This window comes from Lethenteron reissneri, chromosome 42 (assembly GCF_015708825.2).
Source record: "Lethenteron reissneri isolate LAM-NWPU_2019-01 chromosome 42, ASM1570882v1, whole genome shotgun sequence".
Taxonomy (NCBI): Eukaryota; Metazoa; Chordata; class Hyperoartia; order Petromyzontiformes; family Petromyzontidae; genus Lethenteron; species Lethenteron reissneri.
This window is the reverse complement of record NC_083820.1, coordinates 4,244,102-4,261,391: the sequence shown is the minus strand read 5'-3', so window position 1 is coordinate 4,261,391 and position 17,290 is coordinate 4,244,102. Positions and strand designations below refer to the sequence as shown.

At 44.1% G+C, this 17,290-nt stretch overlaps 1 protein-coding gene and 1 long non-coding RNA gene across 2 annotated transcripts in view; one reads left to right on the top strand and one right to left on the bottom strand.

The window, feature by feature from the left end:
- LOC133353066 (adhesion G protein-coupled receptor B3-like) overlaps positions 1-17,290 on the top strand; it is a 176,243-nt gene that overhangs the window by 144,353 nt on the left and 14,600 nt on the right. The window contains 6 exon segments of the mRNA XM_061569166.1: positions 1,291-1,462; positions 5,197-5,286; positions 5,938-5,977; positions 7,703-8,682; positions 10,317-10,352; positions 14,556-14,660. Coding sequence (XP_061425150.1) covers positions 1,291-1,462; positions 5,197-5,286; positions 5,938-5,977; positions 7,703-8,682; positions 10,317-10,352; positions 14,556-14,660 — 1,423 coding nt within the window.
- LOC133353067 (uncharacterized) lies at positions 1,327-4,925 on the bottom strand. Its single transcript, XR_009756327.1, has 3 exons — positions 4,398-4,925; positions 2,535-2,602; positions 1,327-1,443 (listed from the first exon to the last, which is right to left on the bottom strand). It is a non-coding gene; the product is annotated as an uncharacterized LOC133353067 (long non-coding RNA).

Genomic DNA, 17,290 nt, shown 5'->3' with positions numbered 1-17,290 from the left:
CAGGAGTTGTCAGCCCATTGTGGTTGCTGAAATTACCACTACTTTTTTGGGAAGTCGACAGTAGTGGTGGTCACAGCCTCCGCTACATACGCAATGTATTTACATATGTTGAACTTCTTTCACACCACACGTAGCCAACCGTGCTAATCACAAGTCTCACCGTGCTAATCGCAAGTCACAGTAGCAAGAGGTGAATCAATAGGTCTTGATCAGAATTGGTTTTACCCTTTCTGGCAATAAAACAGGTGTTAAGATGTTAATACACCAAACAGAAACCTTTTGTAAGGAATCATGTCTGCATTTACCATGCATACCTGTGGTGAACATGCAAACAAAAACATGCTTTAGTGGTGTATGATGCATTGTCTTAGAAAATTATTGGTCCAAACCATAGACATCTTTCTTTCGAGCCTAGTCTCAAACAGTGTTAGACCAGAGCACCCCAAAAGGCGAACGTCACAAAGACAATGCATCTATTACCAGAGCATGTTTTTTGTTTGCATGTTCACCACAAGTACGTGTGGTAAATGCAGACATGATTCCTTGCAAAAGATTTCTGTTTGGTGTTTTAACATCTAACACCTCTTTTATTGCCAGAAAGGGTAAAACCTATTCTTAGATTTTGATACTGCCAAGAAAGATCCCATGAGGCATTGCTCAAATACCGGGGAAGTGCGCCCAACAGGGCACGTTTGGACGAGGTAAAGTGAGAGAGTGTAGAATCACACTCCTCTCATCATCCGTTCACTGCGGTGACTGGACGGTCGCAGTCGGGAGATGGTGCCAGAGCCAGTGCCGTAGCTAACATGTACCGTTTCCCCGTACCTCCGATAAAAGCACGGTTGGCTACGTACTGCGCAAAAGAAGTTCAACATACATGCATAATGGGAATGCGATCGGGGGAACTTAAAGCGTGGCGTTCCCACGGGGGCTTGCGGTGCTGCCGTGCTGGTGGTGAGACACCGTGGGGTTTTCCTTTGCCGAGCCATGCTGTGTGCTGTGCATGTGTGCTCAGTAGTGTAGTAGCGGTTAGCGCGCTGCGTGGCCAACACCAGTGTCGATTATCTGAACCGGTTCTGGGCCTTTTCCTAGGTAGACTCAGACACAAATGAGTACCTGGTGCAATGTGTAAACATCGCCACTGGGGAGGCAAAGGCGGCCGGGCATGGTGCAAGCCACCCACCCTCGTTTGACGTGCCGGCCTTCGTAAGTGCTACTCGCTCATAATACTTGCCTCAACAGTTTGCTAAGGCTATACGGGGGATCTTTGTCTTTGTGCCCACTCGCCAGGTCGTCGCTGTGGAGCTCGTGCGTGGTGTTGCCTCTCCTCGCCCTCACGTGGATGTCGGCCGTTTTGGCCATCACTGACCCCCGCTCAAGCCTCTTTCAGATCCTCTTCTCAGTCTTCGACTCCCTGCAGGGCTGCGTCATCTTCAGTGTTCACTGCATCCTCAAGAAAGAGGTGCGTGGCACCCAAATGTGATATTTTTTTATTCACTCGCAGATGGTTTTTTTTTTACGTTCATGGTATCGTTCTTGAAATCTAACGGAGTTGCATTGGTGGGACTAGCAAAATACAAATGTGGCTTTTTTTTTGATAAGAGAGCCTTTACCGATTCTTAACATGTTTTAAGGATGGTCCTATCTTGAAATGCTTGAGCACTTGCTTGAATTATTGTTTTTTGATTGAGTGCCCAGAGAAAACTCATAATACGAGGGATGAATGCACCTACTGCACACAGATCGGTCATTATACGACTTGCTGCAATGCCTTCTGCAGGTGGATCATTGCCCTAAAGATGAATGTCTCACTCAGTTGACGGCTCCATCTCCATGTGATTCACCCACGCAACCTCTCCCAGTGGGTTGGATTTACAGGCATATACGCCACCATCATCCGGCCAAATATCAAGAGCTATAATCTCATAATTCACTAGACAAACAAGGCCCTGCTGCTGTAGAAAATTAGCTGCGAGTCATACCAGTGTAAAATAAAAATGAAAAATGATTAGCCGTTGCTCATGGACATGAGTCATCGCTAACATATTTACTGATTTGCCGGGTTACAAGAATCAGAAGGTGCAGAGCGAGTTGGAAATTCAAATATCATTTGGCTTAGAATTAATTGCATCCGCTCAAAAGGAGGTGATATAAATTGAAGTTTATTGATGTATACATAATGTATACCAATTCTCATTGGAGAATGCCTCTACAACTCCAACAACAAAACAATTGTGTTTGAAAAATGTGTCGAGTATTATGCAGCATGCAAGTCAGATTTTTAAAATGTGTTTTTTTTTTGCATGCATGTTTTACGGCTAACTCCTGAAACAGTGTTTTCGCAAGTTTCTCCAAATCAGTGATTGTACAATTCTCAATCAGTTGATCGTCATTTTGCCGTCTTTTCAGGGTCCAACTCGCGCATGATAGAGAGCTCCTCTTTCTCCAGTATTTGTTAAAAAAAGTAAAAAAAATATATCTATCAAAAACACGTGCCCCCAGTTGTGTCCATCACCAACAAAGAAGCAAATTACCTTCGGTGATTTGTTTCCTACAGCATGTGAATCCGGGCCTCAAATGTCAACGTCCAACGTGAAGCATTCTGCAGAGTCAATACGGGACAACGAATTGGGTTATGGTGACCCCGATGGTGTGATGGTGTTGACTCATGACCACCTATTGTTTTACATCAACACTGTCCAAAAATCAATAATGCTTGGACAGGTGTGGGGATGAGTTCACGTGCCATGTCCCATCATCTCATGTCACAGTGATCAACAGCAGTGTGTTCGTGCCCTTTGTCCCCAAAGAGGGCATTTCGTTTTTGCATCACTTAGGAATCAGTGGTATAGATGAGTCTGCATTCTGTACGCTCTGTTTAGTAGGTTGATGCCCGTTCAGGACAGTGGAAACGGGGAGCGTATTTTTATTGTGACGGTTCTACGTGAGCACGTGTCCTCTCTGGAGTAGAAAAGAGCATAGCTGCAATAAGGAAATTGGCAGATTCCCTTTTTTAAAATACATGCCTGTTTAATGCATGTGCTGACCTTTATCTGAATACAAAATCTCACGTGTAGAATAATATAGGGGTTTCATTTTACATTTATAATCCGCCGAATTTTTTTTGGCATATATCTGTAAACCTGTTATCTTTTAAAAGTATCGCTGAAACATTTATCTTATGCTTTGTTTACATTCAAACGGGCTTCATTTTGACATCATAGATGGAGCCTGCAGAGACTACCAAACTGGATGTGCTACGTGCGGGGAATTGACCCGTTAACATAGAACCTTAATTTCACCACCGCATTGAAGAATGCACCCGCAGCAGTCGTTTTGCAATAAATGAATGCAAATTCGCAGATAGCTTCGCCGTTGACTTATTTATATGATTTTGCCGCACGTCCAGCTGAAGCGATTGCAACTTCCGCACGAGAAGAAAGTTAACCAAAGGAAATTGCGGTGGACGCGATGAAAGAATCTCACATACACCCACACAGCTATGAACAGGCTTACATATGCGTAGTCACACACCCAGCCAGCCAGTTGGAGATTTAAAATCGTGATTCATGGCTTAAAATGAATGCAGCAAAGGTCATCACCACCATAGCGCCCCACAGTAAAAAAAAATGAGTCTTTCTCCCTATTACCCCATAGGAATACTGTCTACCCTTAGAATTTGAAACTTGTGAAGACAAATAGGAGGAAAAGCCAAAAGCTTTGGGTTGCCGAGTGTCCGTGCGTGTGTGTGTGTGCAACGAAGCCTCGTGAATGCATGATTCGACGTTCCCTTAAAGCCCCCGGCGCACCGTAACGTTACAAAATTGTCCGTCACATTGCGTTGGATAAAAGTAAACGCGTTAACAACCTGAAGGCTAACGGAGCCGTGAATATTTCCAATCATGAAAAATGGTCCCCACTGAAATAATGCAGTAACTGAATGCACGCAAAGTTTTCACCCGCGAAACATAATTGAACCGCGTGTAAAAAAAAAAATGAACCTGCAAGCGATGCACATAGACCAGCTCTGTGTACCAGGCTTAACAATTTATTGTCATGAACCTGACGGCGAGGTCCGCATACAAATACAGTGGCAGCGTCGTGCACCGTCTTTGAGCTACCCCGTGCTCGGCAATGTAACAGCATCCAACCCAATGCTTTTGACGGCCCAGAGTGGACAAATGTTTTATCTTCCTCGAGAAACGTGTCTACCGTGCTCCAAAAAGTACCGTGATGTCTGCACAATGTGATTCTTGGCCATTTATATCAGCCTATGAAATACTCTCATTATGACGTGACGTAATCACCCGAATTACGCCAATGCTTGGAACCCCACGGCTTAGACTGTCAACCATTATCCCATAGTCTGTGCCAGTCCACTACCGCCTGGTCCTCACCTGCTTTCTTGGAGGTTTCACGAGAGTCGAGGCCCTGGTCCTGACCTGCTGCTCGGATGATTGGCTTTTTGTGGAGTTGGGCTTGGGACTCGAGTGTGGCAGAGAGGATGGATGTTGATGTCACAGGACCGCTGCTTGAGTACCCGTGTCGCGGCTGGCAAGAGGGGGCAATGTCACGTCAGAAGACAAATTGGCCGTCCCTGAAGCATTCCATTATGGCCGGTCGTGCATGGATGTCGGGTGAATCGGGGAGCTCCCCACGTGACGTTCCTTTGGCCTTTGCCTGTGACAAATCGCCTAAGGACGCGATGGCAGAAAATTTGTTGAGGCACAAATCACGGACAAATCAAATAAAAACTCTTCGGTGCCCCACATGCACTGTGGGTACGAAACAACGACAACTATCGGGAAGCGATCTCGCCGTTGTTCTGTGGCAAAGCAGAAAGCTAATTCTGTCCCTCCTCTGCCTCGGGATACGTGGAGCCCAGGCAGTCGGTGAGCAGCCACTCTGGGACGTGATGTAGTGTCGGGCTCAGGGCTAGACCTCGGTGCCCCTCAAGAAACCTTTTGGGAAATAGCTGACACTGCACGTGAGGAATGGACGACGACCAGATTATGGGAAAAAACGGTTGTGCATGTAAACCGCCAAGGGTCTGGGCAGTTATCCGTACCCGCCATTGTGCTAATGTCGCGCGTATTATAAAATTATAAAAAAAGGGAGAATGGCCAACTATTGCATTTATTTAGCCATCCCGATACTTTGTGGAGCACATATATTACATATTGGCTGTTTTTACAGGTGCAAAGCGCCATCAAATTTCGGATTACAGGACGACTGGAGCCCAGTGAGCCCTGCAGCTATTTCCAAAATGGCCATGCGCAAATAATGGTGAGACCCAGTATTCTATCATCACGGCAAAGCAAACAAAACAAAAAATATGGCCAAAAAATATTTACGTATCATTCCATTATCCCAAACCACAGAAATAATTATAATCTTAACAATGTTAAAGCTTTCTTTAAATGCAATTTATGGTTTTGTGTCTTGCAGCGTAGCAAAATTGATGTTCTGCACAAATTGATATATGCTCGCAATTGTAAAACAAAGGAGGTTAAAATTGCCCCTACAGTTCAATATGACACCCGTGATGTGCTGGGTGTTTTAAATGTAATATGATGCTTAAAATAAATTCAATAGGTGGCTGGTCCACAGGAAGAATTAGTGTTTGTTTTCTGTTTGCGTTCACCACATGGATCGCTCTAACGATGTACATAATTTACACATACACATTTACATAAGCGCGCATGCAGAAATATTACACGATTTACATGCTGTGTGTATTGTACATTTTCACGTAGGCCGTCTCATTTACTCCGAGGTTATTCCACATCCACAAATGTTTACGGCCATTTAACTTAATTTCATTTTTGCAATGCGATCACACGCGCGCGCGTTCGCAATTGTTGAGGGTAATCGAGCGCTCTTCTGAGTTCTACGTCGACGTTTGGTTTGATTTTGACCGTTGCAAATTTGTTACAGACAGACTTTGAAAAGGACGTTGATCTCGCTTGCCGCTCAGGTACCGTGACAACTGTTTGCCTCTTTGCTGCATCATCCCGCGTAGAATGATAAATGAAAACTATATCCGTAATTAAATCATTGCAAAACAAATATGGCCTCGGGCGATTTAAAGCAAAGTAATTGTGTTTAACTCTTTCAGTGTTTTCAATACCTTGCAGCCAATATACGTATGTGTGAAATAATTGCAGTTTAAATAATTTGCTCTTTTTAAGTAATGGCTTTCATTTGTATGCATATATCGACTATTTATGTCTAGCGTGGGAATTCTGTTTTAAAATAGCTGCGTGAAAATTATATCTTTCATTTTCAAAATGTCATGTTTTCACAAATGACGTGTTTTTTAATGAATCACATATTGTACCTCAGTTGCCAGAAAAGCCACCCTAATGCGATCAAGCGCCTTGTGTCTTAGCATTGCATAGAATATCCTAGAGGCTACATGCCAGTGGTGTAACAATGTCCCGAATCATTGACTAGTGTTCATTCTTAACTTCACGATAAATACATCGAATTGCAAGCATAAGAATTTATGTTTTAGGTGTGTGTATATGTTTGATGAGGGGTCAGTGCAGTGGTTAGCGCGCTGCGCTACAAACCCAACAACCAGAAATCGAGTCCCGCTCATGGCCAACACCTGTGACGATTATCTGAACTGATATTGAGCCTCCTCTAGGTTGACTTAGCCTCAAATTAGTATCTGGTGCGGCGTGTAAATATGGCTACTGGGGAAACAAAGGCGGCCGGGTGTGGTGCTGGCCACCCAACCCCTCGTGTGCCATGCTGTCCTTCATAGGTGGTCGCTAAGAGGACTTGTTCCAACAATCTGTCGAGGCTATACAGGAGATCTGTCATACATTGTATGAAATCGGGTGACGTCACCCCCGTAGCCACCGGAAGTACCCCCACCCACCGTAGTGTTAAAAAAGAGAATCGATTCTTGATTAGAATTATAACCCCGAATCGTCAAACTTCCTTGAATCGCTGAATTTTGTAATTATAACCCGATTATATAGAAATACAGACGATATGCATACGGTGCTGTGGGAAATCAAACTGAATATTTTAAGTTCACGTAATAAGTTCACTGCAATAATATAACCATCGGTGTATTTCCGTGCTAAGCTTTGTGACTGGAATACAAATGTGGTTTTTCAAAGATCCCTATCATTAGCCTGGTTCTATTCGTTCCAATTCTATATCTTTCAAAACAAATCGCTCACTATTCTGCATACTAGTGTGTGTGCGTGCTTATTTTTTTACGTAATTTTATTGCTATAAATTCCACCACATCTAAATAATAATTGAAAAATATCGGTGTGTTTTGACCACAACTTTAAATCAAACCTACAGATGCCGCAGATCTTGCAGACTGTGAATAGCTCCCGGTTAGATTATAGGTGAGTGCCATGGTTATAGTCAAGGAGTATAAAAATAGAACGTAATGGCACATTCAGTAGAAGTGCCATTGTTATAGCGAGTGGCTCAATATCAGGACATTTCAGTTCAATGTGTGGCAGAGCAAGAGCAAATTGAGTTGTGCTATTGCCACATTACAGACCCAGAATGGGTGCGCTGATCGTGCGCAAAAACGTTCTGGTGCTGTGAGAGCACACAAAAAATAACAAGATAAAAAAATAAAATTACCCGTGTATAATGCATATTGTTTGGGGAATTATAACCGTGAATGTTTCCAACAGCATTTATTCCATTGCGTTTATTCCAGTGTTACATCAGAAAGACATAAAACCCTCTCGGTCCTCCACAGTCGCGAGCACCCTATCGCGCACCTCCGCACCGGACAACGACGCCAACAATGAGCAAACGGAGATGCAGCCCTGCCTGGGCCAGACGCGTCTGCCAGGCAGCTCCGCAAACGAAATCCCCATGCACCCAGTCACGCAGATCCACATGAGCACCATGTCCACGCTGCCTCGATTCCAGGAGTCCTCCTCAGTCGTGCGATTCCAGGACTCGGCAGCGACACTGCCGCGCTTCCAAGACTCCGCCGGTCAGATGCTTCACGTGCACGAGCACGTGAACTCACGCGGCGTTCCGGACCACGGCCCCCACGGCCAGCGCTTCCAAGAGAGCAGCGCCACCATGCCAAGGTTTCAGACGTCGGGGGCGGCGATGTCCTCCTCGAGATACCAGGATGGCGGTGCTCGCGTCGTGGGATTTCAGGATCCCATCTCGCAGATCTCGGGGCAGCAGGTGGTCGGCGGTTACGGAGGGTTCGGCGAGCGTGTGAGGCTCGGGCAAGAAAGCGGTAGCGGCGGTGGAAATGGCCACCGGGCCAATTTTGGCCTCCCGTTTGGAGGCGGTGGTGGCGGTGGCGGCGGCGGCGGCGACAGATTCAGCCGCACGGACAGTGATCTGCTGCGTGCGCAAGAGCGGGCTCTCGAGAAGGACTACATCGTCCTGCAGAGTAGCCTCAAGGAGGGCAAGGGTGGCACGTTGGACGGGCGACAGTCGGATGGTGGGGGCGGCTTGGGGTACGGTGCGCGGGGAGGGGGCGGTGGTGGTGGTGGTGCGTCTACGGGGCCGCGGATGGGGCTGCAGTCCCGGAGAACGATGATCAAGCCCGGCCAGCGGGGAAACAACGCGTCCAACACCTTAACGAGTCTGCCGGAGTTTGACAAGGGAGTGATACGGCAGCTGCTCAACAGCGAGTCGGGATCCACCACTTCGGTCAACTCGCTCGATGTAGGTCTTAGACCCAACCCCGATCAAGCGCTGCCCAATTGCAATGAATGGGTCTCGTTTTCAGATGACCCACAGATGGTTTATCAAATGGAGGCACAAGCGGCTTCAACGTGTGACCAAATGACACTGAACGTACCAAGTCTTGTCAGATCTCGGAAGCTAAGCGGGGGTGTAATTGCTAAGTCATTGGATGGGAGGCTGCTTGGAATATATTGGGTGTTGTAGGTTTGGGCTGTAAATTGGCCGAGAGATGTTATTTCCCTCATATGCGTGAGCTTTTTCTGGTTTCCCTGCATTGACCAAACATGCAAATGCTGCAGGACCTTACAAAAATGTACTCGAGACACGATAGAGCTTTCCTAGTTAATTAAATGACGAAAATTAGAATTATATTTCGTGGGCCAGATGAGGATCGCATTGTTCCATATACTCAATATTTCCTTTTAAAGCATTGCATGTTCCGGTTGTTAGGGTGATTGGCTTGGAAAAAATAGACGAGCAAAGGCTATGTATGAGTTGAGTATTGTGCCTTTGTATGCATAGGAATTTCCAGCTACTCTAGTTTCCTCCAATATTAAGCCAATCAGTCATTTATGGAATTGGCCAAACATCCCGAGAAAATGTTAAAACTAAATGAGGCCTTCCTGGAGAAATTATTATTATGATTATGGTTATAATAATTAACTGAAAAAAGACAAATGAACATAATGATGGATCCATACCTTTCTTGCTGCCTGCTAAAGTGGTAACCTCCGATTGGCTTAACTTGAAATCAATTGCTAGCCATCTTAGTCTAACGCGAACTTCTCTGTCTGTACAGCAACCTGAACAATAAATATTACCGGCAGACTTTTATATGTATCTGACAGTACTGTGTGGGCAGGGTTGGTCATACTTTCCTCCCATTGATGTCCAATGATAGTCTTAGTGTAATGTATAATGGCTGCATGGCTGTAGATATTGGAACAGCAGTTGTCTCAATGATAGACTGGCTCATGCCATGGCAATGTGGAATTTCTACCCGTTGCTCGTGTGAGCAGAGAAAAGTGTAGGGCTCGTCTCCAATAATCCTTCTGCAGTACATCAATGTGCAGACATTTTATCAATCCACTGCTGGATGAGGGCTTCCCCCCCCACCCCTATGGGGTTATTTGACCATACTTCACCACGCTTGGTCATTGAGGATTCATGAAGGCGGGGAGCATAGACGTTGCATAATAGTACAGTACAGCATTGGATATGTATGCATTGCCCTATGCTTAAAACAGCCCCGCAGTCACAGCCTACAGCACCGGTTGTGCACGGTGGTGGTTGCCCATCCAAGCGCACTCTCCATGCTCATACCTGCTTAGCTTGTGAGGTCTGATGAGACAGGGTGCATTCCGGGTGATTTGTTCGTAGGCGTGCCAAACATACTTTATATTTAATATAATATCCTTTGACAAGTGCAGGTCTTACGCTTTAATGAACGCTGACCGCAAATATAATTAGAATTCATTAATGTACCACCTGAAAATGATTATAACAAAAAAAGCATACTTTTGATAATAATTGTTATATTTGTCTTAACTTATTTATCGCATTCGAGAAAATGAGCATAATAAGTGACTTGCTATTTTGCCATTTTATTTCAGAGACGAAAAGCAAAATATTCTGAGCTAGATTTCCAGGTAAGCGCAATTGTAGTTTTTTCACAAAATGTTTTACACAGCATAGATTGTTAAGTGTATATGTGATCATTGATTAACTGGACATTCTATTTTGATTTAAAGCTTTCGTGACTGCAGGGATTCATCTTCTTGGTTCTTTCGGTAAAGTCACGTAGAAGGGAAATAATAAAATAATAAAAATGCAACATAATAAAATACAATTCTCACGACGCTGTCTTTCCGACAGACCTGTTCTTCACCTGAGGACGGCTGCTTGCGTTGTGGCCGAAACGTCGTGAGAATTGTATTTTATTATGTTTTATTTTTATTATTTTATTATTTCCCTTCTACGTGACTTTACCGAAAGAACCAAGAAGATGGACATTCTATATTTTTGGTGAAACACTTGACCTCTCAACTTTGGTCCCTTTAAATATCTCTACAATCATCTGACTAGGGGGCTCTCCACTCAGACTGCTCGATTTAAAATCAGAAAGTTTGCGGGTTAAAACCCTGGTGGGGAATCAACTCAGCCGTGGGACTCAACAGAATGCATGCCAATGTGTGGTCAGTCAACAGTGGCCCATACGAGGAGAGACTGATCCCAGCCGTGAAAATTTAGAATTTCCACTGCTGGGTCATGCCCCCCCCCCCATGCTCATTCTGGCTGTGTGAAGCACGTTGCAATAACAGGGACAGCATTCGTGCATATTCGTCATGGACACAAGTGATCATGGCAAAGAACATCCCTGTGTCCAATGTGAACAGTGAATTCCTCACGTTGGCCCAGTCTCTTAGATAATCTGTCAAAAGAAATGGATAATTATAAACCTTGACACTCACGCATTTGAGGGTTTAGACCACCTTCCTTGGATAAGCTTGAGTGATGTGCAGAAGCCTATTCATCTTTTTTTTTGTTTTGCTTCTTTTGAAATTTTTCCAGTTCTCTTTTAGCAGCAAAACAGAACGTAACTTTCCCCACCCTCCCCCCCCCCATCATTAAAATCCCACAAGCATCACAGCAACCACCTCATCACCTTACAGCTCCAGAAAAAAAGAAATTGCGGAACTTTTCCCAAAGAATCAGTTCACAGATCTCTGCAGCACTTCCCACAACAACATTCACTGCATTTACTCCTGCAGGTTGTTTCTCATCCGATTAACATTCACTTGAGGTATGCGGCTGTATTTTGATCCAGCATTAGCACAATTATTAAGTTCCTGTATTAATTACAGGCAGAGCAAGTTGCCATCAAATAGGTAGTGTTCCTTGGGTGTTTACGTGTCCATGCCATCATCATGGCCTGTGAAATGAAGCGGAGTGTTATGGAAAATGAGAAAATGAGAACATGTTTTACCCTTTCTGGCAATAAAATTGGTCTTAAGATCTTCTTGGTTCTTTCGGTAAAGTCACGTAGAAGGGAAATAATAAAAGAATAAAAATAAAACATAATAAAATAATTCTCACGACGTTTCGGCCACAACGCAGGCAGCCGTCCTCAGGTGAAGAACAGGTCTGTCGAAAAGACAGTGTTTTTCACCTGAGGACGGCTGCTTGCGTTGTGGCCGAAACGTCGTGAGAATTATTTTATTATGTTTTATTTTTATTATTTTATTATTTCCCTTCTACGTGACTTTACCGAAAGAACCAAGAAGATGAATCCCTGCAGTCACGAAAGCTTTAAATCGAAATGGTGTTAAGATGTTGAAACACCAAATAGAAACCCTTTTGCAAGGAATCAAGCTTGCATTGACCACACGTACTTGTGGTGAACATGCAAACAAATATGCTCTGATAATACATGGCATTGTCTTTGTACTGTTCATCTTTTGGCGTTCTCTGATCTGACACTGGTGAGACTAGGCCCTAAAGAAGGCTGTCTCTGGTGTAAACCCATCAGTTTCAAAGACAATCAGATCATGTTTGATACTGGCAAAAAGGTCCAAATGCATGACTTGAAATCACGCCTCTATGAACCCAAAAGTCATATTCCACTCAGAAGACAAATCAGCCACTTGAAGAACCCGTAGATAGTTTCTTGTTGTCCTTCCCCCGCACACTCCGATTAGCGTGGTCGCCTATGTACGGCGGAAGAAGTTCGACGTACACTTACGTACGTACAGATACACTGAGAGACAACCATTCATTTTGATTCTCTCCTTGGAAAATTGTAACTGCCAAGGTCATGCGTTCATGCCGTTAGCGCAGCGGTGCATTGTACCCCTTGATATATGTTCCACTTTCACTCCGCACAAGCTACACGTCTTAAGGGTTTTGGCTTCCGTTATTGATATCGCTTTTTCCCCATTTTTAAATCCTTAAACATTTCGCTACATTAATGTTCATCAAGTCAATTTTGAATAAAATCTCCGGTAACCTTTACATTACTGTACAAACTGTGCTCATTAGTCTAATGTCCTTATTCTGAGTTGTTTTATTAGCGGCAGCTTAACAGAATAGTACGCAGCTCTATTGCGGAAAAGGCTTAGAAACCGTGTTGCTTCATTAAGAACAATTTTTGTTTTAAACTTGTAACGTATCCTGTGGGCACAATTACACAAAATAAAGCTTAAACAAGCCAGCTGCTCACCGCTCAAGCGTGCGGTTTTGAAACGCCGTTCTGCTCACATGTAGGTTAACGCAACGAGAGAGAGAGAGGTCGCTTCCGTGCAAACGCACACAGAATGAGGCATTTGTCAATTCTAAAGTTTTAATGAGCATTCCGCTGTCCTTCAAGGGTGAATTCATTCAGCGGTCGGTCACAGATATGTTGTAAAGCATTTACCAAGTTCGCTCATGAAGAGGGGAGTTTGAGTCAAAAGCGCGTGATACCTTGGCTTTGGAAAGACGAGGTGAAGGGCGAGACGCAATGGCCATTGCCGTTGATGCCATCGCACCTCATCATCACTTTCTTCCCTCAAATAGATCAGACAGCTGTTGCACAGTTGACACCTGACTTCCAAGGGCAACTGGTCGTTATCTCCCCCATCTGGATTTAAGTGTTTCTCTATATTGCTGTACTCCAGAAGTCAGGTCTGTAAATGACAAGAAATCCCATCCGAATAATAAAAAAAGTCGCTGCAGGCTGGAAACCCCCATGGTTTTTTCCAACATCACAGAAACTTGTACAAAAAGCACTCAGCCTCGTGCATTCTGCAAAAAACCATAAACGGGTCCTGCTTTGTGGCCCTCTTGTCTTCTGTCACCATCTAAGAGCTTTGAGCAAATGTGACCATCTGACAGGCAGGAGTGAGACGCATTTCTTTATATATACTTGAATTGTACTTGTGTGCATGTTTTTTGTGTATATACCTTAACTTTATCATGGGGCCTCCTTTGCCAGTACCAAAATATGATAAGAGGGTTTTCCCCTTTTTTTCACCCTTTATTCTGGCAACAAAACAGGTGTTAAGATGTTAAAACACCAAACCTCTGGTCTAACACCATTTGAGACTAGGCTCGAAAGAAAGCTGTCTCTGGTGTGGACCAATCAGTTTCAAAGACAATGCATATATTATCAGAGTATGTTTTTAGTTTGCATTCTGACCACAAGTATTGCGGTTAATGCAGACATGATTCCTTGTAAAAGGTTTCAGTTTGGTGTTTTAACATCTTAACACCTGTTTTGTTGCCAGAAAAAAGGGGAAAACCTATTCTCATACCTTAACTTTGCTTATGTTGTGCTTTTTGTTTGTACAGTATACTGTTGATTATCCTAATGCGGTTTATCCGATTTATGGATTTACCACGCACCTGAGATTTTGACATAATGTAATAACTCATGGTTTCTATAAAGCCCAAATTAATAATCTAAAAACAGTAATACATTGTTATTTTTAAAAATGCCCATTACAAGTCACGCACTTAAACCGAAATCCACTTGATCGCCTCTACAGTACAGTAGTTGCATATCTTGACAAAAGTGGGTGGAGTTTGATGTTGATGGGCGTGGCTCAGCTATCCACTTAGCGGGCAGAGTCTTATGCGCGGGAGCAGGAAAGTGTTATCACTGAGCACGCGCATAGATCGGTCGATCGTTCGTTTTTGGCATAGAGATCCACGGATAATGGTTATATTTTTGGAATATCCGCGATTTTGAATAATCCGCGGCCGTCCTCCCTGTCATTAGCGCGGATAATCTTGTCTACTGTACTTCGCTTGTGCGTGTGAGTTTTGTTCGTATACACTTTAACTTCGCTTGTGGCTTTTGGCCTTTTTTGCAGAAAATCATGCACACGAGAAAGAGGCACCATGAGATGTTTCATGAGATGAGCCAAAAATTCCCAACTTTGGATCGACATTGGCAGTCACCTGCAGATAGCCTGAAGGTGAGCGAACAGAGCTGTCGGCACAACATTCTTATCCATTGCACTTCTTGCACTCAAGTATCGGCATCTCATGAGATATGTTTTGTGACCGTGGGGTTGGGCGGCTAAAATAAAATGTCAGTGTCGGAGCACTGACCCGGGACCACTGAGCACCTGAGTTCAAATCTTGGAAGTTATGCGAGGGTTACATTTCCCTCTCCACGTGTGGTGATTTTGTTGATTGCAACTCAGCCCCAAACAAAGACACAAAGGACATGGTTATGTCTTGCGTACACAAGCATTGAGTGGTGCTCATCTCCATAACACCAGTTCTGAACTATTTAATGGAATTTACATTTTCTGTGATGGCACGGGCAAGTCGATTGATAAGACAACCACAATTGACTCACCCAGAATGCTCAAGTCGATTAATGAAACCCCTTACCAAGATTTGAAGTCACCAGACTCTGATTACGGGGCATGGACTCTTGACCATCAACTTTGCACACAAATAAAACGAAGAAAAGCACCACGTCAAATGTGCGGTTTGTTTTCCACGTCATTTAACATGATTTAGCTCTGCATGAGTTGAGCCAATATTAAACTCACTTCACAGATAGTTCTGTAGCATCTTCCATGACTTTTTTTCTATACATACTGTATGTTGAATTTCTTTTGCACCATACGTAGTCAATCGTGATAATCGGGAGTGCTGGGAAAGGATAACAAACTAAACACAATAAAAGCAGTTTTAAAGAAATGAGTTGTCAATCTAAGGGGTTGTCCATAAATGACGTCACGCACCTAAGCGGGGGGGGGGGGGGGGCAGACATTTGTGACGATGTGTGACGAGGGGGGGGGGGTTTGAAATGTGACGTCACATCAGAATGCGCAACTTTAAATAAATATAGACAACACGTTCTACTTAATTAATTAGACCTTTTAACAAATGTTTTCTCAACATCAGAGTGCAGCGCCACATTAAATACGCACTACAATGACAATAGTTTAAAGCGATTTGAAGCATGTTTTTTTTTTGGGGGGGGGGGCAGAGGTTTGTGACGTCATATTTGAGGGGGGGGTCTGCCTTTTTGTGACGTCGTGTGACGAAGGGGGTTGGGGTTCAAAAATCGTCCAAAATCGTGTGACGTCATTTATGGACAGCCCCTAAATTTGAAAGTGCACAGCTCCAGCGGCTTCCTAATATCGGAAGGAAGAGCGTTCCAGACGGCCGCAGAAGCGAATCTGAAAGTGCGCGATGCATTGGCCATCTTTGTTCGATGGCTAACCAAAAGCCATGCGATGTTGACTGGAATTCGCGTGATGATTTATGCGCCTTTTAATGCTCCTCTGATTGTAGGAGTTTCAAAAGGGCGATATTTCTCTGCCGCAAATTTGTTTTGCAACCGATGATAAATTGCCCAAACGCAGTTATAAAAAGGTGCGGGCTATTCCCCTATTCGGCACCTTACTAACTCGTGCAGTCAAAGATGTTCTGATCACGCTCAGGATGGTTCTGGTCACAAATACCACTCTTTAACAACTTTCGATTTAAAGCTTTCGTGACTGCTATGTTGGGTTTGTCTATGGCAGTATATAGTACGGGGTAGACCCGTGTGATGTAAGAGAAAAAAGTTTAGCTGGAGGCATGTTATATTTTTTGCGACATAGAATTGTAATGTATGACTTACTGTTAGTAGCTCAGCTTATTGGAGAGTATATTTAGTATATTGATGATACTGATGTAGTTTATATTTTAGTTTTTACGTGGTGGTTTAACTGCTGCAGCTCCATACTATTAACATTCCTTCCCTTTATTACTGCTAACCCTACTCCCTCCCTTTGATGTTGCTAATCCTGCATAATGCACGGGCATATGACTTTGAAACCCCCCCCCCACCTCCTACGCATTCCACAAGTAGTGACTAATCCCATATCTGCATTTTCCATAAATATGATAAATTCCTCTTGATATGCAAATTCCTTTGTCAAGGCGCTCTTCCCCCTCCAACCCAGCTCTTTAACAACTGTAAGAGTGAAAAAAGGGGAACGCCCACAAAGTAACAGCTGACGACAACGCAGGCCAAAGCTCTGCCCCCTCACTCTTCAAATTGGCGGGGGGGGGGAAATATCCCCTCCGCCGTTACCAATGCCAGACTCAAATGTTTAAGTTCTCTACAGAGGCGTTCGCTATTTCTCCACGTATTTACTGGCGGGGTACTTTTTTTTTTTACGGTGTCCCTGTTACGAATTGTGGTCACGTGAGTATCCGCGCCGTTCGTTAAAACTGCCACGAGCGAGCAAAGAAAGAGCTCCTTCTTTGTGAAGGCCGGCACTCAGATGTGATATGAAACTTTGATATCCACGTTTTACTACCCGGCTTCGCCCGAGACTTGGATTTTTGTCTTGGATTAATACACGGCCTATGCGGAGGGTTTGGGGGTGGGGGGGATGCGTGATGTCACCAGGCACCCTGCGTGACGCTGCCGCATGCGGGTGACATCACAGATGTGACATCACAGATGTGACGTCACCACTCACTTACCGTGCAAAATAATCCATTATTCCGCCCCCCAAAATACAAAAGTCTATTTATATACTTGTTTGCATTGTGTACCGTCTGGAAGCTACCCACATGCCACATTTCAAGT